This window comes from Zalophus californianus, chromosome 9 (genome assembly GCF_009762305.2).
Source record: "Zalophus californianus isolate mZalCal1 chromosome 9, mZalCal1.pri.v2, whole genome shotgun sequence".
Classification (NCBI taxonomy): Eukaryota; Metazoa; Chordata; class Mammalia; order Carnivora; family Otariidae; genus Zalophus; species Zalophus californianus.
The window spans coordinates 95,640,244-95,668,199 of NC_045603.1; the positions used below are offsets into that span (position 1 = coordinate 95,640,244).

Genomic DNA, 27,956 nt, shown 5'->3' on the forward strand with positions numbered 1-27,956 from the left:
TTACATTAGGGTAGTGATGAAGCGTATACTAGGGAAAGTGTAGGGTGCTGTGGAAGTATATTACAGATATATACTTGATTTGCTCCTGTGTTCAAGCTTTTAGCTAATTTTTAAAATGTTGAATTTATAGGCTATATTCACCCCGGATAATTATGTTAATATGTACTGAAGGTAACTACCAGTTATCTGTGTTTTATTTGGCTTTTGCAACATAATTGCAATTCCTTCCTCTAAAAAGGGTAATAACAGTTCACCTGCTTATTTCACATAAATATAGGGATTCAATGAAATTAAAAGTATTTTTTAAATGATTGAATGGCACTGAAATGTTAGGTCCTATAGTCAGTATTGAATTGATTCAAAACTTTTAGTATTAATATAGTATTGATATAGAAATTATCTTTCTGTGCTTGTTCTCAATTTTCATAATTTTGACTAGATTTTAACACATGAAAATTGATCACAACTGAGATTAAAATGCTAAGAAAATTCTAGAGAAAATATTGGAAAATATATGGCCAGAAAGACTGTGAATGATCACATAAATTGGTATAGTTTGACCTTTGGAATACAGTTTTAAAATACTCATCAAAAGCCCTAACAGATTCCCTGTTTCTTTTGATGTGACAGTTTTTGGGGTGGGGGAGAGGAAGGACTTTAAAGGAATAATCTCTGATGTCCAAGACATAACCACAAAAATGTTTATCAAAGAACTATTTTTACCAGTGATAAATCAGAAACCACTTAATGGTTCAAAATTAAAGATTTGGTTAAATAAGTATGATTCTACTACATGATGAAATAATCTGACAACAATGAAAAATAACAATAAAAAAGAAAGTTGAGGAATATGGGGAAATATGCACACTATTATTGTTAAGCCAGGTAAAATAATACAGCCAGTAAGAGTCTATCCTGTTAAATATTGGACAGAAATACATATGCTTTGTGTTTCTATATACTTGAAGAGAGAAAATCACAAAGGTAAGCACAATGATTTTCCCTGAGTAATAGGAGTAAAGATAACCTTTCTTTTCTTCTTTATGTTTCCTTATAGTTTCAAGATATTCTATAAGAAAAATTTATATTTTAATATAGTATCATTAAAAGAAAAAATTTATATTTTAAATATAGTTTCATTAAAGTAGTCATTTTATTATTTAAAGCACAGCTCTACTTTCTAGTGACCAATGACATATATTAAAAATTAGTTTGCTTTGAAGCAGACCCATAAATACAGAGAACAAACTAATGGTTGCAGAGGGGAGGGGGCGGTGGGATGGGAAAAATGGGTGAAGCGGAGTGGAAGTTACAGGTTTTCATTCATGGAATGGATAAGTCACAGGGAGGAAAGGTACAGCGTAGGGAATATAGTCAGTGATGGGAGCTATACTTGTGAGCCCAGCATAAGGTATTGAGTTGTCAAAACACTATGTTGTACACCTGAAACTAATGATAATATAATTGACACTGTATTTCAAGAAATAAAAAAACAACCAGTTTGTTTCAAGAATCTCCTCTACCCTAAATTAACTCAAGTCCCCCCAGTTTCATGGGCAGCCACAAGCTGCAGTGTCATCTAGTGGCTGGATAAAATCATGGCAGTTTGGGTTGGTTTGGTTTCTTGGTCCAGGAGATATACTTAACCTGAGAAAAATTAAAGTTTTGTTTTTCTTTTCAAACAGTTTAAGCACAGTTTAAAGTTCGTGGGTAATGTAATCAGGTTAATGTGTTTCACCAGAAAGACATTGCATCTACTTTCTTTTTCTTATTATTATGTTATGTTACTCACCATACATTACATCATTAGTTTTTGATGTGGTGTTCTATGAGTCATTGTTTGCGTATAACACCCAGTGCTCCATGCAGTACGTGCCCTCTTTAATACCCATCACCAGGCTAACCCATCACCCCACCCCCCTCCCCTCTAGAACCCTCGGTTTGTTTCTCAGAGTCCATAGTCTCTCATGGTTCATCTCCCCCTCCGATTTCCCCTCCCCTTCATTTTTCACTTCTTACTATCTCTTCTTCTTCTTCTTTTTTTTAATATATATAATGTATTATTTGTTTCAAAGGTACAGGTCTGTGTTTCAACAGTCTTACACAATTCACAGCACTCAGCTTAGCACATGCCCTCCCCAATGTCTATCACCCAGCCACTCCATCCCTCCTCCCCCCACCACTCCAACAACCCTCAGTTTGTTTCCTGAGATTAAGAATTCCTCATATCAGTGAAATCATATGATACATGTCTTTCTCTGATTGACTTATCTCGCTCAGCGTAATACCCTAAGTTCCAGCCACATCATTGCAAATGGCAAGATTTCATTCCTTTTGATGGCTGCATAATATTCCATTGTGTATATATACCACATCTTCTTTTTACATTCATCTGTTGATGGACATCTTGGCTCTTTCCATAGTTTGGCTATTGTGGACATTGCTGCTATAAACATTGGGGTGCATGTACCCCTTTGGATCACTACATTTGTATCTTCGGGGTAAATATCTGGTAGTGCAATTGCTGGGTTGTACAGTAGCACTATTTTCAACCTTTTGAGGAACCTCCATACTATTTTCCAGAGTGGCTGCACCAGCTTGCATACCCACCAACACTGTAGGAGGGTTCCCCTTTCTCCACATCCCCGCCAACATCCATCATTTCCTGACTTGTTAATTTTAGCCATTCTGGTTGGTGTGAGGGGGTATCTCATTGAGGTTTTGATTTGAATTTCCTGATGCTGAGCGATGTTGAGCACTTTTTCATGTGTCTGTTGGCCATTTGGATGTCTTCTTTGGAAAACTGTCTGTTCATGTCTTCTGCCCATTTCGTGATTGGATCATTTGTTCTTTGGGTGTTGAGTTTAAGAAGTTCTTTACTGATTTTGGATACTAGCCCTTTATCTGATATGTCATTTGCAAATTTCTTCTCCCATTCTGTCAGTTGTCTTTTGGTTTTGTTAACTGTTTCCTTTGCTGTGCAAAAGTCCCAATAGTTCATTTTTGCCCTTGCTTCCCTTGCCTTTGGTGATGTTTCTAGGAAGAAGTTGCTGCGGCTGAGGTCGAAGATGTTGCTGCCTGTGTTCTCCTTTAGGATGTTGATGGACTCCTGTCTCACGTTTAGGTCTTTCAACCATTTTTAGTCTATTTTTGTGTGTGGTGTAAGGAAATGGTCCAGTTTCATTCTTCTGCATGTGGCTGTCCAATTTTCCCAACACCATTTGTTGAAGAGACTGTCTTTTTTCCATTGGACATTCTTTCCTGCTTTGTCGAAGATGAGTTGACCATAGAGTTGAGGGTCCATTTCTGGGCTCTCGATTCTGTTCCATTGATCTATGTGTCTGTTTTTGTGCCAGTACCAAACTGTCTTGATGATGACAGCTTTGTAATAGAGCTTGAAATCCGGAATTGTGATGCCACCAGCTTTGCTTTTCTTTTTCAACATTCCTCTGACTATTCGGGGTCTTTTCTGGTTCCATACATATTTTAGGATTATTTGTTCCATTTCTTTGAAAACGGTGGATGGTATTTTGATAAGGATTGCATTAAATGGGGTGCCTGGGTGGCTCAGTTGGTTAGGCGACTGCCTTGGGCTCAGGTCACGATCCCGGAGTCCCAGGATCGAGTCCTGCATTGGACTCCCTGCTCAGTGAGGAGCCTGCTTCTCACTCTGGCCCTCCCCCCTCTCATGTACTCTCTCTCTCTCATTCTCGCTCTCTCAAATAAATAAATAAATCTTTAGAAAAAAAGGATTGCATTAAAATGTGTAGATTGCTCTAGGCAGCATTGACATCTTCACAATATTTGTTCTTCCGATCCATGAGCATGGAACGTTTTTCCATTTCTTTGTGTCTTCCTCAATTTCTTTCATGAGTATTTTATACTTTTCTGAGCACAGATTCATTGCCTCTTTGGTTAGATTTATTCCTAAGTATCTAATGGTTTTGACTGCAATTGTAAATGGGATCAACTCCTTAATTTCTCTTTCTTCTGTATCATTGTTGGTGTATAGAAATGCAACTGATTTCTGTGCATTGATTTTATATCTTGCCACTTTACTGAATTCCCGTATGAGTTCTAGCAGTTTTGGGGTGGAGTCTTTTGAGTTTTCCACATAAAGTATCATATCATCTGAAAAACAGTGAGAGTTTGACTTCTTCTTTGCCGATTCTGATGCCTTTTATTTCTTTTTGTTGTCTGATTGCTGTGGCTAGGACTTCTAATACCATGTTGAATAGCAGTGGTGATAGTGGACATCCCCGCCACATTCCTGACCTTAGGGGGAAAGCTCTCAGTTTTTCCCCATTGAGAATGATATTTGCTGTGGGTTTTTCATAGATGGCTTTTATGCTATTGAGGTATGTACCCTCTATCCCTACACTCTGAAGAGTTTTGATCAAGAAAGGATGCTGTACTTTGTCAAATGCTATTTCTGCATCTATTGAGAGGATCATATGACTCTTGTTCTTTCCTTTATTAATGTATTGTATCACGTTGACTGATTTGTGGATGTTGAACAAAACTTGCAGCCCAGGAATAAATCCCACTTAGTCATGGTGAAGAATTCTTTTAATGTATTGTTGGATCCTATTGGCTAGTATTTTGGTGAGAATTTTTGCATCCATGTTCATCAGGGATAATGGTCTGTAATTCTCCTTTTTGATGGAGTCTTTGTCTGGTTTGGGGATCAAGGTAATGGTGGCCTCATAAAATGAGTTTGGAAGTTTTCCTTCCATTTCTATTTTTTGGAACAATTTCAGAAGAATAGGTATTCTTCTTGAAATGTTTGGTAGAATTCCCCTGGGAAGCCATCTGGCCTTGGCCTCTTGTTTGTTGGGGGATTTTTTATTACTGCTTCAATGTCCTTAACAGATACAGGTCTGTTCAGTTTTTTTTTTTTTTAATTCTTCCCTAATTTCCTGGTTGACCCATTCATTCTTTAGTAGGATCCTCTTTAACCTCCATATATTTGAGCTCTTTCCTACCTTCCTTTTGTGATTGAGTTCTAGTTTCAAAGCAGCGTGGTCTGAAAATATGCAGGGAATGATCCCAATCTTTTGGTACCTGTTGAGACCTCATTTATGACCTAGGATGTGATCAGTTCTGGAGAATATTCCATGGGCACTAGAGAAGAATGTGTATTCTGTTGCTTTGGGGTGGAATGTTCTGAATAGATCTGTGAAGTCCATTTGGTCCAGTGTGTCATTTAAAGTCTTTATTTCCTTGTTGATCTTTTGCTTAGATGATCTGTCCATTTCAGTGAGGGGGGTGTTAAAGTCCCCCACTATTATTGTATTGTTGTCGATGTGTTTCTTTGATTTTGTCATTAACTGGCTTATATAATTGACTGCTCCCAAGTTGGGGGCATAGATATTTACAATTGTTAGATCTTCTTGTTGGATAGACCCTTTAAGTAGGACATAGTGTCCTTCCTCATCTATTATTATAGTCTGTGGTTTAAAATCCAATTTGTCTGATATAAGGATTGCCACCCCAGCTTTCTTTTGGTGTCCATTAGCTTGGTAAATGGTTTTCCACCCCCTCACTTTCAATCTGGGGGTGTCTTTGGGTCTAAAATGAGTCTCTTGTAGGCAGCATATAGATGGGTCTTGTTTTTTTTATCCAATCTGATATCCTGTGTCTTTTGATTGGGGCATTTAGACCATTTACATTCAGGGTAACTCTTGAAAGATAGGAATTTAGTGCCATTGTATTGCCTGTAAGGGAACTGTTACTGTATATTGTCTGTGTTCCTTTCTGGTCTATGTTACTTTTAGGCTCTCTCTTTGCTTAGAGGACCCCTTTCAATATTTCTAGTAGGGCTGGCTTCGTGTTTGCAAATTCCTTTAGTTTTTGTTTGTCCTGGAAGCCTTTTATCTCTCCTTCTATTTTCAATGACAGTCTAGCTGGATATAGTATTCTTGGCTGCATATTTTTCTCATTTAGTGCTCTGAATATATCATGCCAGTCCTTTCTAGCCTGCCAGGTCTCTGTGGATAGGTCTGTTGACAATTTAATGTTTCTACCATTGTAGCTTACAGATCTCTTCTCCCAAGCTGCATCCAGGATTTTCTCTTTGTCTCTGAGACTCATAAGTTTTATTATTAGATGTTGGGGTGTTGACCTATTTTATTGATTTTGAGAGGGGTTCTCTGGGCCTCCTGGATTTTGATGCCTGTTTCCTTCCCCAAATTAGGGAAGTTCTCTGCTGTAATTTGCTCCAATATACCTTCTGCCCCTATCTCTCTTTCTTCTTCTTCTGGGATCCCAATTATTCTAACATTGTTTCATCTTATGGTATCACTTATCTCTCGAATTCTGCCCTGGTGATCCAGTAGTTGTTTATCTCTCTTTTCCTCAGCTTCTTTATTCTCCATCATTTGGTCTTCTATATCACTAATTCTCTTTTCTGCCTCACTTATCTTAGCAGTTAGAGCCTGCATTTTTGATTGCACCTCAGTAATAGCCTTTTTGATTTCGACTTGGTTAAATTTTAGTTCTTTTATTTCTCCAGAAAGGGTTTCTCTAGTATCATCCATGCTTTTTTCAAGCCCAGCTAGAATGGGAGAAGATATTTGCAAATGACATATCAGATAAAGGGCTAGTATCCAAAATCAATAAAAAATTTATCACACTCAACACCCAAAGAACAAATGATCTAATCAAGAAATGGGCAGAAGACATGAACAGACATTTTTGCAAAGAAGATATCCAAATGGCAACAGACACTTGAAAAAGTGCTCAACATCACTTGGCATCGGGGAAATCCAAATCAAAACCTCAATGAGATACTACCTCACACCAGTCAGAATGGTTAAAATTAACAATTTAGGAAATGAGATGTTGGCAGAGATTTGGAGAAAGGGGAACCCTCTTACACTGTTGGATTGGAACGCAAGTTGGTGCAGCCACTCTGGAAAACAGTATCGAGGTTCCTCAAAAAGTTGAAAATAGAGCTACCCTACAACCCAGTAATTGCACTACTGGGTATTTACCCCAAAGATACAAATGGAGGGATCCAAAGGGGTATGCACACCCTGATGTTTATAGCAGCAATGTCCACAATAGCCAAACTATGGAAAGAGCAAAGATGTCCATCGACTAATGAATGGATAAAGAAGGTGTAGTATATATATATATATATATATATATATGTATATATATATATGTGTGTGTGTGTGTATATATATATATATGTATATATATATATATATATATACACAATGGAATATTATGCAGCCATCCAAAAGAATGAAATCTTGCCATTTGCAATGAGGTGGATGGAACTTAGGGTATAATGCTCAGCGAAATAAGTCAATCAGAGAAAGACATGTATCATATGATCTCACTGATATGAGGAATTCTTAATCTCAGGAAACTGAGGGTTGCTGGAGTGGTGGGAAGTGGGAGGGATGGGGTGGCTGGGTGATGGACATTGGGGAGGGTATGTGCTATGGTGAGCACTGTGAATTGTGTGAGACTGTTGAATCACAGGCCTGTACGTTTGAAACAAATAATACATTATATATGTTAAAAAAAAAAAAGAAGATAGTAGGAAGGGAAAAATGAAGGGGAGGAAATCGGAAAGGGAGACGAACCATTTGAGACTACGGACTCTGAGAAACAAACTGAGGGTTCTAGAGGGGAGGGGGATGGGGGGATGGTTTAGCCTGGTGATGGGTATTGAAGAGGGCATGTACTGAATGGAGCACTGGGTGTTATATGCAAACAATGAATCATGGAACACTACATCAAAAACTAATGATGTAATGTATGGTGATTAACATAACATAATAAAATAAAAAATAATTTATTCAGAAAATATAAAGAATTCCTTACTAATTAAAGCTTCCAAACAACTGCTTTATTTTATCCTGTCAATTCCTCGCAAATTTATTATCTCTTTGTCTACAATGTATCAAAACTGCCTGCCTTGGTCATTTCTTTGGGTCTCAATTTCATTATTGGGTCTCCATGTGCATGTCATAAAACTTTGTCCTTTTTTTCTCCTGTTTATCTGTCTCATATCAATTTAATTCCTAACTATCGAGAAGAACCCTGGGAGAGAGGGAAGAAGGAAATTTCTCCTTCCTCAACACTAGCAACCTGGGATCATTTCCCTTCAATTTTAGCAACTGAAAGGTTTGAATTCATCTCCTTCAAAGACTGGTCCACTCTCCCCTCAGCCTTACTCCTTGGGCAGTGTTTTTCAACCTGGGATGTTTTTGCCCCTCGAAGGATATTTAGCAGTGTTTAGAGATATTTTTGGTTGTCCAACATGGTGGGCAGTCAACATGGGGGAAGGCTTGATACTGGCATCTAGAAGGTAGAAGTAAGAGATGGTTCTAAACTATATACAATGAACACAGAACAGCTCCCAACAACAAAGAATAATCTGACTCAAAACGTCAGTAGTGTCAAGGTTGGAAATGTTGTCCTGGTGTGTAACTTTTTGGTGAACCAACCAGATATACTGATTTTTCAGGCTCCCTATCTCTGCTTGAGGACTGGAACCACCCTAGCTCTTAGACTGCCAAAAGCCCTGCTCTGCTCCTCAGTTTCTCCATCTGTCTTTGAGAATCTTGTATAGGAAATGCAACTCTTCTTTCTGGCTTTCAGCTTTCTTTTGGACTTGCATTGTATCATTCACTAATTTGTTATCTCATCCATGCCTTTATTTATTTATTTATTTATTTATTTATATTTTGGGAGAGAGAGAGAGAGACAGCATGTGAGCAGGGGGGAGGAACAAAGGGAGAGCGAGAACCCCAAGCTGATAGTGGAGCCCATTGTGGGGTTCGATCTCACAACTCCAAGATCATGACCTGAGCCAAAATCAAGTGTCAGACACCTAACCAACTGAGCCACCCAGGCGCCGCTCACCAGTGCCTTTAATATGTTTCAAATATTTTGCTGGCTTTACAGGTTGTCCTTGGTGGAGAGAGGGTTGGTATTAGCTAGTGAGTGAGTATCCATGCTCTTTTTGAATAGCCAAGTAAAGGTATTTGAAGTCGCATGCCTTTAAGAAATCTTTTCTGATAGGGCTCAGACTCAGGGAGCACTTAAAAGTTTTTTTGTTGCTTAATACCTCTCCCCCTTAACCGTTGCTCCAGGCTGCTCCATTAGTCACATTGTGCTGATTTATACCTTCTCCACATGGTACAGCTTTCAATCCATACCACTTTGCTAAATGTGAGGACATTTGCTCCCTGTATAATCCAAAGCACCAAAATTAAATAAATAAATAAATAAATAAATAAATAAATAAATGTAACAAAAGTTTGTATTGAATGATGATACGATTATTGAAAAGGATAATAAAATATAGCAATAACTATAATCAACACTACATAGTGCCTCCATATGTCGGAGACTAAACACTTTACAGATAATTTATTGAATGAATCCTCACAACAGCCTTATGATTTAGGGGTTACTAATATCTTACTTCATATATAAGGAAACCAAGTTACAAAGAAAGTAAATTCTTTGCTCAGGCCTTAAAATTTTAGATTGAGGCAATCTGACACTTTGGGAAAACACGATTTATATTGGCATATAAAAATACAGGATGTTTCAATCTGAAGAGCAAGTTTCATTGCTGCTAAAATTAATCACATAGGGCCCCCTACTGGCAGAACATCTCCTCTTCCTCCAGCTTTCACCAGCTTGCGAAAGCTTGCCTCGTCATCTTCAAATCAAACGGTAAAAAACCCATCTAGTCTTTCTCTAATTCCTGTAGGTGTTTGTCCAAAACGTCAGCGACAATTGTTTTGCTTCCAGAGGCAACAATAATAACATTGGAGATAATGTATTATCTTGCATTTCATGCGTTAGAAGCAAGTCATGGGTCCCACCCACACTTAAGAAGGAGAGGGATCATCCAAGGGCACGAGGGCGAGAACAGAAAGGCTGTGAGGCCGTCACACATTTTTTCCACCACACCCAGCTTCAGAGGTGCATACTCCCTCTAACTCCTTAGCATCTGGAGTTCTATGGCTTAAGTCGCTTGCCATATTCTAAAATGTGTGAACATTTACCTTTTGTGTTCATTTCCTCCTAGTCATTTTTGTTCCATTAAATTTATTTTTCAATGAACATTGTTTTGATGGAGTTTTTGAAGAAAGCACAAACAAATACAGCTATTCAATATTACAAGGGCACCTGAAAGTTCCCTACGGAATTTTTAAGTAATCTTTGTCCAACAAAAAAATCCATTACTCTTTATATATATAATATATATTATAAAAATATATATAATGTATAATGATATAATATATTATACATATAATGCATATAATATAAATAAGTAATACATATAAGACATAATACATATAATGTACTACACATATAATATAAATATAAATACATATAAAATACATATAATGTATAATAATATACTATAATATATAATAAAATACAGATAATGTGTGCATGTAAAAATACATATAATACATACATATAAACTATATATTCTATATGTAATATAATATATAAAAATAAATATATAAAAAGAGTAATATTTCTATGTTATTCCTAAGATGTAATGGAATTTATATATATAAATCATATATATATAAATTAAATATATATATGTATATATATATATGTCCTGCTTAGACTCCTAGCACACACAGAGTGAGATAATAAATAAAATTATTTTAAACCACTAAATGTATGGTAATTCGTTGGTCAGAAATTGAAAACTAATACAATAGAGAGAAAACATGGGGAAAACTGTAGTATTAGTTGAAAATATATATAAGGAACATTTTAATCTCTTGAGATCCTTTCCACCTTGAAAAACCAAACTGCAAAAAATTGGACGTTTACTGGCTGGCATGACTAAACCAAAAAAAAAAATCTGAATTCAGGTTGGGAGTCTTTAGGAAAGGCTAAAGGAGGAAGCATTTTATTAAAAAGAGAGAAATTAATTGGAATTATGATAATGAAATCAGAGACTCTTTTACTCTATTTAAATAGCTTCAAAATCCTTAAGAGCCTGGCTTCAGGCAGCCTGGCTGAAAACCAGAGAATTGTTCTTTTTTGTTTTTCAATTGAGGTATAATTGACACATAACATTATATTATTTTTAGGTTTACAACATAATGATTTGATATATGTATATATTGTGAAATCATCACAATGTCTAGTTGACATTTCTTACCACACACAGTAACCTTTCTTCTTGTAATAAAAACTTTTAAGATCTTTCTTAGCAACATTCAAATATACAATACAGGATTATTAACTATAGACACTAAGCAGTAAATTACATTGTCAAGACTTATTTTATAACTGGAAGTTTGTACCTTTTGATCACCTTCACCTATTATTTCCACCCCTGAACCCCCAACTTGGCAACCACCAATCTATCCTCTGTATCCATGAGCTCTTTTTGTTGTAGTTGTTGTTGTTTTTAAGAGTCCAGAATTTCAGAATTCAAGGAAGATAAAGATCAGATAAAGATTCTTAAAGTTTCCAAATAGAAAAGTTAGGCCACAGACACAGAATCAGAAATTGGAATCCTAATGTATTTTTTAATAACAATACATCATCTGAAAAAAAAACCAATACATCATCTGACAGAAAGTTCCACTAAAATTCATGATTACTAATCTTAACTTTACATCCAAACTATATTTCAAGCTCATAAGTATAATAAAAATCCATTTCAGACAAATTACTGAAAACTGGAATCACTTTCTCCCTCATATATATATCTCATACTGGACAAAAATCCCTTAACCCTAATGGGAACAAATTTCTGTGCTGATACGTAAATGTCTCTGAGTTACTTTTGGCATCACTTACTAGTTAGAGAATATTGGTCCCTCCACTTTTGATTAAACCTAATTTCTTTATCTGCAGTTGAAATTAATGATTTTGTGACTCTATGATTTCTCTTAAGCTAAAATTTTACTCTTTATTTCAGAACATATTTCCTCTTTTTGTAACGAACACTCCTGAACGAACACTCCTGATCTCACAACTTCTCTTTTCTCAGACTTCCCCCTAAGTGTGGTTACTTACTTAACACACTATTTTTCTGTTCTATGTTTTTTTACATTGTAGCACTATTGGACATTTCATCTTCTATTGCGATGTTGTATCTTATTTTTCTGCTTTATACTTTAATCACATTGGTGGAGAAAGGGAACTTTACAAATTCTTAAGAATGTGTACAATTTTTTATTAAATAACTATTTTTCCTTAAGCATTGCTATATTCAGTCTTTTTTCTAAACACAAAAATGCCTCCTTGAAAACACCAGATAATTGGAACAGGCAAAATGAAATAAAACCCCAGGGCTTGAGAAAGGGCTTTAAAAAACTACTAGAGTAAATGTCACAGAAAGTCAGTTGTAAGGACTCGGGGCGGGCAGCTCCAAAAATTTGCCACAATGGCATATGATTACTTCGAATTAAACCTATTGAAGAAACAGCCTGTGCAACAAGGACACACTGACACTCTTTTACCTCATTGAAAACAGGAAAGAAATTTTTCATGTGAAGTGTACCTTTCCTGTATCAGGAGGTTAACAGACATCCTTATCACCAACTAGGGGATTTAGAGCCAGGAAAACTGTGTAGCAGGAGAGATGATGGACTCTGAAAACAAACTGAGGGTTTTAGAGGGGAGGAGGGTAGGGGGATGGGTTAGCCTGGTGATGGGTATTGAGGAGGGCACGTTCTGCATGGAGCACTGGGTGTTATGAACAAACAATGAATCATGGAACACTACACCAAAACAAATGATGTAATAAATGGTGATTAACATAACAATAAAAAAATTTTTAAAAAGTCATAATTTAAAAAAAAACTGTGTAAACAAACCTTGTTACTTTTTATTAATTTACTAACTTAGTCCAAATTCTGTTTAGAATTCCTTATTAATTGAAGCTCCCAAACACAACACTCTGGCCTGTCAATTCTTCACAAATTTATTGTTTCTTTGTCTAAAATGTATCAAAGCTTCCTGCTTTGGTCATTTCTTTGGGTCTCAATTTCATCATTGAGCTTCTGTGTGCATGTAATTACACTTTGGCCTTTTAGGGGCGCCTGGTGGCTCAGTCGGCTAAACATCTGCCTTCAGGTCTGGTCATGATCCCGTGGTTCTGGGATCAAGCCCCACATCAGGCTCCCTGCTTGGCCGGGAGTCTGCTACTAGCTACTCCCTCTCCCTCTGCCCCCTCTCTTGGCTCATTCTCTCTCCCTTTCTCACAAATAAATAAATAAAATCTTTTAAAAAAAAGAACTTTGGGGTTTTATTCTCTTGTAAAACCGTCTCAAGTCAGTTTAATTCTTAGACTAGCTGGAAGATGCTTAAAGGTAGAGGAAAATTTTTCCTTCCTCACAGTGGTAAGCAAGAGATAAACAATAGTTGTATATTTATTAAAGGTTACAGCGTCCCATATCTTGCAGTAGTGCTTTAATATTATGTACATCTGTGGTAAATTGGAGCATTTGCCATTCAAAAGATAAATTTGCCCAAAGTTGTCTAGGTACTACACTTTGAAGTCAGGATTCAAGCCCAGGTGTTTTGCATTCCAAATTCAGTAGTGTTATAATGGTTATGATGGAAACTCAAAACCAAATAATATAGAAAAAAATAAAACCAAAACAATTAGCAATATAATATTCACCTTTGGAAAGCATTTGATTATAGAATATAATATGAATGAAAATATGTTTAAAATGAACAGCTCCACTAGCCATGATGGATTAACAAGAATCATTCTTAACTTCCCATTATAATCAACTAGAAAACTCAACAGATATATCAAAAAATTATTTCAGAAATTATACAATGGACAGCTCAGGACTGTGACCCTTCAGAAAAGGGAAACAAGTAAGGTGGACACTAAGGCAACCCCAGATTTTACTGGGAATAATTTTCCATAATGTAGGAACAGGAAGGAGCATCCAAAGGAAGCTAACAGCCTCACTGAAATTGAGACAAAGAAAAATTTAGGAGTTTGGGGCAGCTGAAGCTGTGGGCAGAATTTCAAAAAAGTTCCCTTGATTCTGCTGAATACTACAATGCTTATACATAGAATAAAATGCACAAAGCTGGGCAAAAACAACAAAGTAGTTACCTGCAGACCATTTCTCAGATCCCAAACAGGGTGGGGAGACATTCAAGCTCTTACTAGCCAAAGTGGAGAGAGCCATTAGTATACACCATCACTACGGAAGCATCAGACCCTAGCGGTAGGAACAAACTATCCCAGCGGCAAAGGCACAAGTTTCAAAATGGTTAACTTGTCTGCAGGTAGCTTAACTGTCTGGCATTCTTTAAATGAAGACAAGAAACCTAACGTTCTTTTTTTTTTTTTAAGATTTATTTAGAGAGAGAGGGTGAGGGAACATGTGCATGCAAGTAGGGGAAAGGGGAGAGAGAAAATCTTCAAGCAGGCTCTTCGCTTAGTGTGGAGCCCATCCTGGGCTCTGTCTCACGACCCATGAGATCATGAGCTGAGCTGAAACCCAGAGTCAGGCACTCAAACCACAGCCACCCAGGTGCCCCAAGAAACCTAACATTTTTTAAACAAAGACCAGAAAACCAGACAACCATAAACACAAAGTCACAATATCCCACATCTCATCAGAGATTATCTAAATGCCAAGAAACAGGAAATGTGAAGAATAGCAAGTTAACTATGTAAATAAAAACAGATCCTGAAATGACAAATGATGTAACTGGCATACAAAATCGTTCAAATAACTATTATAATCACATTCAAACATTTGGGCCATGTGAGCACATTCTTTTTGTACTAACCATAAAAATCCTCCCTTCCAAAATTTTAACTAACAACCCAAGTGTCCATCAACTGAGGAATGTATAAACAAAACGTCATTTGTCTACACAAAGGCATAGTATTTTATGCCATAAAAAGGAATGCCACAACCACAAATGGAAATGTACACACCATAAAGTGTATAGCCCTTCCATTAAGAGAAATAGTTTCATGCAATTACTGTATTTATCTTCACCTCCAGGGTGTCAAAACTATGTATATGTCTCCAAGTCAGATTTGTGTATGACTTGTGGGCCATTGATGTACATTTAAATTGTAATTTAACCTGGTCCTTAAGTCTCCGTGCAAGTAAGCACCTCATCAGATACCTCCAAAAAAGATGCTTTGCTACAACAGAACACAAATTGGTGGTGGCTAGAATAAGAGAATGCTGACTATTCAGCACTCCCGCTAAATTTAGAATATGCAAACTTAGGAGCAGGGGCAGTAACATGCAACATCATACCTCTCAAATCCATTAGTGCAAGGCAGATCCTCAAACACCGATCTACTTTTCCTCTGCTAGAAGGCAAAGGGTATTTCCACACACTCCCTTAGTTGTTTTATTTCTGAGATAGCATCCGAGACATATTCTATAGGGCACAAAGACAACTGGCGGAGGCCCATGATCAAAAGCAATCCATGCATGCATTTCATTTAGCTCACAATGAGTCATGGACTTGTTTTAAAAAAGAAATCAAAGCTAACTTATCAGAGTCATATGTTTTCCTCGGGTTTGGCCTCTACTACTAAGGAGTTTCACTGGTTTGTGGAACATAGTAGACCTTGTTTTCTTTGGTGCTTTGGTGTGTAAGAACCCAGTCTCTTCTGTGTCAGTGGTGCTGCTATTTCTGCTTCTGTCACGGCTGTCTGATTTTTTCTTCTTCTTGTTGCAAAATCTGTACCTCACTCCAAACTCACATGTGATAACTGACAGTTTTCAACCTTGACTACATATGGAATCATATATAAAGATTTAAAAAATTCTGATGTACAGGACACAACCCAAATGAAAATCAAATTCCTCATGTAAAGCCCACACGTCATTTTTTTCTTTTCAAAAATATTCTTATTAAGGTATAATTGACATATAATGTTATATTAGTTTCAGGTGGGCAACAGAATGATCGAGTATTTTGTATATATCGGAAAATAATCATCACAATAAGTCTAGTTAACATCATTACCATACATAGTAACAGAAATTGTTTTTCTTGTGAGGAGAACTTTTTAAGATCAACTATCTTAGCAACTTTCAAATATGCAATACAGTATTATCACTGTAATCACCATGCTGTGCATTACATCCCTAATGACTTCTTTATTCTTTTTTCTTCTTGTCTTATTTTAATTTCTCATTTACCAATAGGAGTAGGATGAATTGAAGGCTTTTGGGGCGAGAACTTTTATTAATTTTTATTTCTCTTTAAATTTATTTTTATAGTATAGTTTAACACACAATGTTACATTTCCAATGTACAACAGTAATTTGACAAGTCTATGCATTATGCTGTGCTCACCGTAAGTGTAGCCACCATCTGTCGCCATACAGCACTATTACAATACCATTGACGATATTCCTATAATGTGCCTTTCATGCTCATGACTTACCTCATTCCATAACTGAAAGCCTGTATCTTCCATTCCCGTGCACCATTTTGCCCATTCTCCAACTCCCTCCCCTCTGGAAACATAAGTTTGTTCTCTGTACTTACTGTTGGTTTCTGCTTTTCCATTTTTTTTGTTTTGTTTTGTTCTTTAGATTCCACATATAAGTGAAATCATATGCTAGTCATCTTCTTTTTCTTAGTTATTTTGCTTAGCAAATACCCCTTCGATTTATCCATGTTATTGCAATGTCACATCTTCTTTTTTTGTCCTATTTATTTTTTTTTGTATGTAGTGTTCCATGATTCATTGTTTGCGTATAACACCCAGTGCTCCATTCAATACGTGCTCTCTTTAATACCCATCACCAGGCTAACCCATCCCCCCACACCCTTCCCCTCTAGAACCCTCAGTTTGTTTCTCAGAGTCATAGTCTCTTGTCTCCCCCTCCAATTTCCTCCCCTTCCTTTTTTCCTTCCTGCTATCTTATTCTTTTTTTTTTTTAACATATAATGTATTATTTGTTTCAGAGGTACAGGTCTGTGATTCAACAGTCTTGCACAATTCACAGCGCTCACCATAGCACATACCCTCCCTAATGTCTATCACCCAGCCACCCCATCCCTCCCACCCCCCACCACTCCAGCAACCCTCAGTTTGTTTCCTGAGATTAAGAATTCCTCCTATCAGTGAGGTCATATGATACATGTCTTTCTCTGATTGACTTAGCATAATGCCCTCTAGTTCCATCTATGTCATTGCAAATTGCAAGATTTCGGGAGTTTTTTTTTGATGGCTGCATAACATTCTATTATATATATATATATATATATATATATATATATATATATAAACACATCTTCTTCATCCATTCATCTATGGATGGACACAGGCTGCTTCCATAACTTGGCTATTGTAAATAATGCTGCAATAACCATAGGGGTGCATATATCTTTTCAAATTACTGTTTTTATTTTCTTTTTGTAAATACTGAATTACTGAATCATATGGCATTTTCATTTTTAATTCCTTGAGGAACCTCCATACTGTTTTCCACAGTGACTGCACAAATTTACATTCCCACCAACAGTGCACAAGTGTTCCTTTTTTCTCCACATCCTCATTTTTTTAATGCTCTCCAAAATATTTCAATGTCCAGTCAAGGTTGAAAACCACTAACCCGGAATAATTAGATAATTAGGAGAGTTATACATTACTGAAAAAAGGCAAACAATGTCATTTCCATATAAAATTAATTCTTTCACACACTTGGGGCGCCTGGGTGGCTCAGATAGTTAAACATCTGCTTTCAGCTCGGATCATGATCTCAGGGTCCTGGGATCGAGCCCCATGTCTGGCTCTCGGCTCAGCGGGGCCTCTGCCTCTCTCTCCCTCTGCCCCTACCCCCTGCTTGTGCTCTCTCTCTCTCAAATGAATAAGTAAAAAAAAAAAAATCTTTAAAAAATCTTTCACACACTTTATAAAGTGTGCATATATGTATACACGATATTACATATATACATATATATAATCATTAACCTTAAAAATCTATATGCACACACACACACACACACACACACGGATACAAATATATCACAGGACAAGTAATTCTTTTCCTGTACTCACGTTCTAGCTAACCTGAAAAAAAACTTTCTTTCCCTTCAAAAGTATTCAGAGAAGTACATTTTTCTACTTCACACTCTTGCCATCACAGGAAGAGTTACCTTATTGGTAAGTTTTTTTTTTTTAAGATTTTATTTATTTATTTGGGAGGGAGGGTGAGGGAGGGAGGGAGCCGAGGGGATGGGGTCGGGGGGGGCAGGCTCCCCGCTCAGCAGGGAGCCCGATGTGGGACTCGATCCCGGGACTCGATCCCGGGACTCGGGGATCATGACCCGAGCTGAAGGCAGTCGCTTAACCAACTGAGCCACCCAGGTGCCCCCTTATTGGTAAGCTTTTAATCATTCTCTGTATTTTCCTTCCTGACCCCACATGGCATCTTTCTCTGAGCATGTTCTCAATCAAATGCTCAGCTAAATTGAAAAGGACTCCATCTCAAATGAATAAATTATTATATGCTACAGTCCCATCACTCACCCCACACATACTTTTTGGAAGGGGACAAGAGGTATATAAAGGAGAGATATTAAGCCTGAGTTTCTGCAAAGGTAATGGAGCAACTAAAAGAAAGGAATGATCCAGTGGAAGGAGAGGTGAAGTTGGATTATTTTTGATTATTTTGATTTTGAGGTGTTGGAAGGCAGTTGGAATTGAGAACTTGTACTCCAGAAAATAGGCCAAAATTGAGGATTCCATGTGGGATTCCTGCACAGAACCATGATTAATAAAATAACTAAAGTTAGGACAATAATAAGAAACATTTCAAATGCATAATATTTAATTACTTAGATCTGGTATCCATCAATAATGATAACGGAACACCACATACTTTAATCACTAATGCTTAATTGAACTCAACATTCAAAAAAGTTATAGACTGGGAAAGTTGCCACCAAATTTGAGATCATTTTAAGCTGTTATTCTTTCATGCCTTTACTGATGAATATTAGATTGAATCTAGAGTACTTAGCTGAACAGCTCTATTTTGTTTCTGGACATATTTTATTTCTATTATTTAATGACACATGTTGCAAAGGCACAACTACTTTTAATATGCCATTATTTAACTAATCCACAAGTTGACTGTCTATAAAATGGTCTTTCTGGCTAAGTGAGCCCTACCTACAAGAATAATGACACTCAATCAAAGTTAAATCTCAACAAAGTTAGAGATTACTTCAAAACTCATACCTTGGTTACTTATTTTGGACATAGAGAAGAAACAGATTATTAATATTAAATGTGTAGATCCCAAGAATTTATTATCTTACTTAAATAGAGCCTCTACATGCTACTATTTCTTTTGGTTTTATGGTTAAACCTTCAATAATATTTTTCATATGAATAGAAGTCTACCTTTTTTGTCAAAAATGATTGCTTTCATTCTGGAAAAATATTAAGAGTACAGTAATAAAATTCAACGTAGCATTAACTGTTTTGGTAATCCAACATATAATTACTAAGTGTCTGTTAAATTTCAGGCATAGATTGAGAGATGGATATAACAAAGAAGAATAATAAAATGTGATACTCGCTCTCAAAATCTAGAAAACATTATCGCATCATAGTGTGGGCTTTGGACTGTTTTGATATGGTTCAAATCCTCACTCTGAAAATGTACTGGTTATGCAACTATTTGCATATAACCTCCTAAAGTCAGTTTTTCATGTATAAAATGAAGATCAACATATAAAGTGTTAGAACAACCCAGGGAAGAGAAAGTGCCAATAGCAGTCTTGAGAGACAGAGGTCAACCCATACATAGCCCATCCATGTCAGAAGCCTAGTGGGTTTAGCCATTATACTGAGCGAACCCTCAATGCCAATAAACCAAGGTCTGTTCTCTAGCTATTTGATTAACATAGATAAAATTCCTTGGATCTGAGGGGGTAAGGATGACTGCAGTTTAAATCATTCTATGCAATGTATTTGGATGAATGTTGAGGAAATCAACTCTTTCATGTGCAGAATTTCAATCTACTAGTTATAAACTAATGCCTCCTGTCATTTTTCATATCTGACATTTCTGAGCTCTGAGTCTTATGAGGGTTTCATGGGGGCTGATCCTTCTCAGGTATTTCCCTTGCTTATTTTTGACTTCACTTTCTCCTGCTTTGTTTCATCAATTATCATATCTCTATCTTTTGGGAAGTGGCTGATTTTTTTTTTCCTTATCTGTTTAGAATTCACTTATTTTTCATTATTGTTTTAGACTTCTAAATTTTTATTCCTTTAATATAATATTAATGGAGCTTTAGAAGAGCCAGGAGATTAAAATCTATTGTTTTCTATATTGCACTCAAGAGGAAAATTCTATGAACCTTATTTAAACATAAGATTTATTTTTTTATGACACAACCTTGAGTCATTTTGACAGAGAGTTTATTTCTGTCTCTGAAATATAATTTTCCAGCTTGGAAATCCTCTGTAGGATCCATGCTTTGACTCAGTTTGATGTTAATATTATAAACCACATGAGAGAAGAAAGAGGGTTTAAGGAATTTTTACCTAGGTTAAAAAAAAGGTAATACCTAGGTAAATGCAATGCATTTCACGATGAGAAGATGCATTTCTATCGCCTCCATAATAAAATCCCTTTTTTTTGTTCTCCCTTCCAAATTGCTATTCCACTTTGGAGAAAATGCTGAATGATCAGAGTTTCTACCAGAGACTATATGGTCTGAACTAAAAGAGGAAGTGGTTTATAGAAGAAAAAAGGGGTATGATATCTTCTGTGGTATTAAATGTTAAAATTATTACAAACCTAGAAAACAAACTGTAGAGCAAGAAACTGCTGGATGAATAGTAGTTTTTCTTCCATATCATGAAGTGTTCAAAAATCTATTACCTTGATTGGTAAGACGGAATACATTGCTTTTGTCCTATATTCATAGAGGAAATCCACCAAATTTGGGGAGAGCAGATTATTTGACTTCACCAGAAGCTTATTTGCAGAACTATGAGACTCCCTTCAGTAGAACATCAGTTTTGGTCTTCTCTCTCTTGTTAATATGCACAATGGCTGGAGATATAGTCTATGCTGATATTAAAATTGATGGGAATCTTTCTTTAGAAAAATTCATCCTCTCTTCAGAAATCTGGTAAGTTGGCTTTAGAGGTCCTTTAAAAACTGATATTTTACCTTTAATCTCCTTTATTTCTATCCTGCATTTGTTTATGTCTTACTAAAAATAGAAGACTAGATTCTAAGAAAAATTGATTGAATGCAAGAATAAGAGTGAATTTTTTAATGAAACAAAGGTTAATTGTAATTTTATTTTCTTCTTTTCTTTTTCAAGTTTTTATTTAAATTCCAGCTAGTTAAATACAGTGTAATATTAGTTTCAGGTGTAGAATTTAGTGATTCATCACTTTCATACAACACCGTGGATGCAGCTAGAGAATATTATGCTAAGCGAAATAAGTCAGTCAGGAGAAAGACAAATACCATGTGATTTCACTCATATGTGGAATTTAAAAAACAAAACAAATGAACATGGGGGGGGGAAAGAGAGAGGCAAACCAAAAAACAGACTCTTAACTATAGAGAACAAACTGATGGTTACTGGAAGGGAAGGGAGCAGGGGGATGAGTTGAACTATGCTTTTGATTTTCATAGCCTTTCTATTCTTTTTATTTCTTACAGTGACCACTTACACTCATACAGTGGACATCTATATTTATGACCCCTTTCTTTACAGCTTTATGTACCCCTGATTATATCTTCCTTTTAATATAATATGATAAATTCACTTACACAAAGGAAAAGAGCATTTGGCTATATAATTCACATTGTTAATTATCTTTTAAAATTTGCATATTTGATAGGATAAAAATGTTAAACTGAACTAAGGAGACATGAAATGCTATTATTTTTATTTCATGAAGTTTAGAATTAATGAACCTCTGAGTAATGGAATATTTGTGAAATACAAAGAGAAAGGCATATAGCTAAAGATAACATTGTACCTTAAACATAAGAAAGATGATAGATCTTCATATTCAGTGTGTTTTTTATCCTTTAAAGTATTAGGGAAATTTTCATGTTGCATTTCTCTTCTTTTCTCTAGGATAAGAGTTTTTTATATTATAAACTTTATATAAAATGTTTACATAATTTAAATCTCCTCATTGCATTTGCCCTTGTGGAATGAATATAATGTTTTGCTTTTCTATATTTCCAAAGAATGTATTTCTTCTTTTATATTTTTAGTTTGCAGTTACCAAATGAATCTGAGGTGTGGTTTTCTCTGGTTGCAAAAGCATATTATTCCTTAATTTTAAACATTACCGCTCTGACTTTGCCCAATAAAAGCTTATTCGCTATCTTTTCTCCCTAGACTGGGTGCTCTCATTTCCTTTCCTTTTTTTTTTTTTTTTAAGATTTTATTTATTTATTTGACAGAAAGAGAGAGAGACAGAGAGAGAGGGAACACAAACAGAGGGAGTGAGAGGGAGAAGCAGGCCTCCCACCAAGCAGGGAGCCCAATGCGGGGCTTGATCCCAGGATCTGGGATCGTGACCTGAGCTGTAGGCAGACGTTTAATGACTGAGCCACTCAGGTGCCCCTCATTTTCTATGAGAAGATAGAACTTAATTTGAAAAATAATGTGGGCTAGAGTTGCTTTCTTATTCTCCCACCCATAAAAAACTCTCATACTATTAGTCTAATTTCCTAGAAGTTATTTTAGCTCACTTCAAGCAACAAAACTAGTATTTTCAATTTTGCATTCCAGGGTTTTATTTCCTTTTTTTTAAATTATGTTATGTTAATCACCATACATTACATCATTAGTTTTTGATGTAGTGTTCCATGATTCATTGCTTATGTATAACACCCACTGCTCCATTAAGTACATGCCCTCTTTAATACCCATCACCAAGCTAACCTATCCCCCCACCCCCACTCCCCTCTAGAACCCTCATTTGTTTCTCAGAGTCCATAGTCTCTCATGGTTCATCTCCCCCTCTGATTCCCCCCCTTCATTTTTCCTTCCTGCTATCTTCTTCTTTTTTTTTAAACATATAATCTATGATTTGTTTCAGAGGTACAGATCTGTGATTCAACAATCTTACACAATTCACCGCGCTCACCATAGCACATACCCTCCCCAATGTCTATCACCCAGCCACCCCATCCTTCCCACCCCCACCACTCCAGCAACCCTCAATTTGTTTCCTGAGATTAAGAATTCCTCATATCAGTGAGGTCATATGAGACATGTCTTTCTCTGACTGACTTATTTCGCTCAGCATAATACCCTCCAGTTCCATCCATGTCGTTGCAAATGGCAAGATTGCATTCCTCTTGATGGCTGCAAAATATTCCATTGTATATATATACCACATCTTCTTGATCCATTCATCTGTTGATGGACATCTCGGCTCTTTCCACAGTTTGGCTATTGTGGACATTGGCTGCTATAAACATTGGGGTGCACATACCCCTTCGGATCCCTACATTTGTATCTTTGGGATAAATACCCAGTAGTGCAGTTGCTGGGTAATATGGTCACTCTATTTTCAACTTTTTGAGGAACCTCCATACTGTTTTCCAGAGTAGCTACACCAGCTTGCATTCCCACCAACAGTGTAGGAGGGTTCTGTTTTCTCTGCATCTCTGCCAACATCAGTCATTTCCTGACTTGTTAATTTTAGCCATTCTGGCTGGTGTGAGGTGGTATCTCATTGAGGTTCTGATTTGGATTTCCCTGATGCCGAGTGATGTTGAGCACTTTTTCATGTCTGTTGCCATTTGGATGTCTTCTTTGGAAAAATGTCTGTTCTTGTCTTCTGCCCATTTCTTGATTGGATCATTTGTTCTTTGGGTGTTGAGTTTAAGAAGTTCTTCATCAATTTTGGATACTAGCCCTTTATCTGATATGTCATTTGCAAATATTTTCTCCTATTCTGTCAGTTGTCTTTTGGTTTTGTGGACTGTTTCTTTGCTGTGCAAAAGCTTCTTATCTTGATGAAATCCCAATAGTTCATTTTTGCCCTTGCTTCCCTTGCCTTTGGCGATGTGTCTAGGAAGAAGTTGCTGTGGTTGAGGTCAAAGAGGTTGCTGCCTGTGTTCTCCTTTAGGATTTTCATGGATTCCTGTCTCACATCGAGGTCTTTCAACTATTTGGAGTCTATTTTTGTGTGTGGTGTAAGGAAATGGTCCAATTTCATTCTTCTGCATGTGGCTGTCCAATTTTCCCAACACCATTTGTTGAAGAGACTGTCTTTTTTCCATTGGACATTCTTTCCTGCTTTGTCGAAGATGAGCTGACCATAGAGTTGAGGGTCCATTTCTGGGCTCTCGATTCTGTTCCATTGATCTATGGGTCTGTTTTTGTGCCAGTCCCAAACTATCTTGATGATGACAGCTTTGTAATAGAGCTTGAAGTCCAGAATTGTGATGCCACAAGCTCTGCTTTTCTTTTTCAACATTCCTCTGACTATTTGGGGTCTTTTCTGGTTCCATACAAATTTTAGGATTTGTATTTGTTCCATTTCTTTGAAAAAAGTTGATTGATTTACTTTTTGTTTACAGATAGAACTGTACTTCTTTCCTGGTTTAGAGATTTTGGGGATTACCCACAATGGTGCTTGTGACAAGAAGTCAAATGTTTTTTACTCTTTCATTGCATATCCCTAGGGTTGTATAAATAAAACTTCTGTTCTCATGTGTCATATCACTGTAGAGGCAAAGAATTATTTGATACACCGAATTGTCATGTCCTACAGAGCCCTACATACACTATGACATGACTCTAGTCTTCCTCTTCTAACTCCCTATGTCTTACTTACTTTGCTCTGGCTATTGTCCTCTTTCCTCCTTGAAGTTACCATATTCCTACCACTTCAGAGCCTCATATGTGCTGAGACGGTTTCCCTAATCTCTTAATCTTCATATTCCCAGCATCTCACACAGTACCAAGTATATAGCAGGCAATCAGAAGATGCTTAGTAAATGGATGAATGTATAAATGGATAAATAAATAAATGGATCTCCTGAAATACTCAATAGATATTATAGGTTCATTGGTTCTCTAAGATAAAACAAAGAAGGCTGTCATGATGAAATTGAGCAGATTATCGGTGGGAAAGTATGATTCCACTGAGACTATCCCAGGCTAACACTGAGAAAATCATGCTTTTCGTAAATCTTACGTTGGGGCCTAAGAGAATGACCTAATATCCTTTATGTCAGTCTTTTAATGAGATCTGAAATTTTATTCTGTAAGTCTTTAGGTCTGTAAACTTAGTTGTTTATATTAAAAATATATGTAGGGATACCATCATCTTCTTCTTGCAATTACCTTAACTGGCACATTTGCATTGTTTTCCATGATAAATGAAAATACATGGATATTTTATGTTCTGAGAATTAATAAGCTTCCATGAAAGATGTTTTACTTAACAACAGTAATAATTTGAACATAGAACAAGTACTCTATAATAATAGATTAGCATTCGGTTAATTGGTCTTAATGCTTGACTTTATAATTCGTTGTATTTCAACACCAATTATTTTATTACTTGCTCAGTGTATTGTATGCATGTTTGTGTATATCATATATCTAGTGGAATTGATACACTGCAATTATTTTGGATTAGAGATTGTTGGTTTAACTATCAGCCAAAGATAATAATTCTTGCTTCTTTTTCGGATTTATTATTATCCTTTTGACCATAAAAGGCAATGAGATAGTATGGATAGCAAACCAGCCACTCGTTTGGTAATCAAGAGAGCTGAGGCCTAATCTCAGCTCTGTCACCAAATAACTGTGTGATTGTGGACTTGAATATGCCCATAAATATGTAGATGTTGGACAAGGTAATCCCTAAGAGTACTTTTATTTTAAAATAAAAATGAATGAAATGTATGAAATTATAGTGATATATCACTATTTAAGGTAGGTGCATTACATAAAAGAGAAAAGAATGGGATCAATCCAAATAGGTGGGTGTTTGTCAATAAACTTATTAGAGAATCTGGAGGATTTCAATCTTATATAAAAACTTAGGGGCTGTAGAGAGTAGATCATTGTAAGATTAATGCTGTGGAACATGCATCATGAACCCACAAACAAAAATTCATATCCACTCAGTTTTATAAGTCCCCTCTTCACAAACCAGAAAAACCAAATATGTTCTCTGTGTGTGTGTGCATGTGAGCCAAAAGAAGCTGGGTCTATGTATTTCAAAGGAAACTAACTTAGAAGCATGATAACCAAGAAAGTTTATTCAGCTCCTTCTTATCTCTAACCATATAAGGAATTACCTGCTGGGCTTACTATCCAATTTTATCTGTCCAATCTATCCAACTTTGTAGATCCTCGCTGTCACAGAATTTTCCTGAAAGTTGGATGGTGCAATGATCATCATTCTCTTTGTAACAGTAATTGTGCTGAGCATTTTGGGTAAGTAATTATCAAAATGATTCATTTATCCTGAAGCATTTTTCTCTAATGACCTGTTGTAATTGTGTTTGCTGCTCAAGTGGTTCTTGAACAATACAGGACAACTTCACAAAATGTATGAAATTTGAAAAAATTAAAATTAGAGATATTTCCATTAGAACTTCAGCCTGTGATGTCATTATGGATTCAAATGAACTGATAAAGGAAAGAGAAGTCAGGACTATGTTTATATTTATGGTCAAAATCACACAATGCAGTTTGATAGTGAACTAAATATGAGCTTCTCTAAAACTACATTCAGATGAATGGAAATGAAATTGTGTAGTAGTATTTTCTGTGTAAGTTTATTCATAATAGCTACTACTGGACATTATCAATCTTGTATCAATAGGTGAGAAACTTGCCTACAATTAATCAACTAAATGCAGCATTTAAAAATTGTATTCATGTACTTTTGGACCTAACAGCATAATCTAATATTCAGATAGCAAATGTTTTTAATTATTGAATAAATGCTTGGAGAAAAGTTTTTCACATATATCTATAGAACAAAGGTAATATACAGATTGTATATATTCCCAGGAATTCAGGTTTCCAGATGAAACCCTAGAACAGGCCAATGCATACCTGCCTATGTCAAAGAACCCTTGTGAATGATATTAGCAGTTATGAATGGCATTGTGAGAATGCAAGCTGTGCAGCCACTCTGGAAAACAGTATGGAGTGTCCTCAAAAAGTTGAAAATAGAGCTACCTGATGACCCAGCAATTGCACTACTGGGTATTTGCCCCAAAGATACAAATGTAGTGATCCGAAGGGGCACATGCACCCCAATGTTTATAGCAGCAATGTCCACAATAGCCAAACTATGGAAAGAGCCTAGATGTCCATCAACAGATGAATGGATAAAGAAGATGTGGTATATGTATACAATGGAATTTTAGGCAACCATCAAAAAAATGAATCTTGCCATTTGCAACGACATAGATAGAACTAGAGGGTATTATGCTAAGCAAAATAAGTCAATCAGAGAAAGACAATTATCATATGATTTCACTGATATGTGGAATTTGAGAAACAAGGTGAAGGGAGGGAAAAGTGAAACAAGATGAAACCCGAGAAGGAGACAAACCATGAGAGACTCTTAATCTCAGGAAACAAACTGAGGGTTGCTGGAGTGGTGGGGGGGTGGGAGGGATGGGGCGGCTGGGTGATGGACATTGGGGAGGGGTATGTGCTATGGTGAGTGCTGTGAATTGTGTAAGACTGATGAATCACAGACCTGTACCCCTGAAACAAATAATACATTATATGTTAATTTAAAAATTAATTTATTAATTTTAAAGATATGAATGGCATTGGAAGTTACAAATAAATAGGCATTGTGGTAGAATTCTAGAACTAGAAAGAGCTAGAAGTCCAGGTCAAACCTCTAGTTGAGATGAACACCGTAAGCCCCAGCAAGATAAGTTAAAGCCCCAGAAAGATAAGTTATTTGAATAGTTTAACCTAAC

At 36.3% G+C, this 27,956-nt stretch overlaps 1 protein-coding gene across 2 annotated transcripts in view; it reads left to right on the forward strand.

The window, feature by feature from the left end:
* The first annotated feature begins 20,994 nt into the window (after nucleotides 1-20,994).
* Nucleotides 20,995-27,956, forward strand: part of CLECL1 (C-type lectin like 1) — a 29,789-nt gene continuing 22,827 nt past the window's right edge. For both annotated transcript variants that reach the window (XM_027594755.2, XM_027594756.2), the window contains exons 1-2: nucleotides 20,995-21,132; nucleotides 26,355-26,442. In XM_027594755.2, the coding sequence (XP_027450556.2) occupies nucleotides 26,397-26,442 (46 nt within the window). In that variant the 5' untranslated portion in view covers nucleotides 20,995-21,132; nucleotides 26,355-26,396. The remainder of the gene's footprint in view (nucleotides 21,133-26,354; nucleotides 26,443-27,956) is intronic.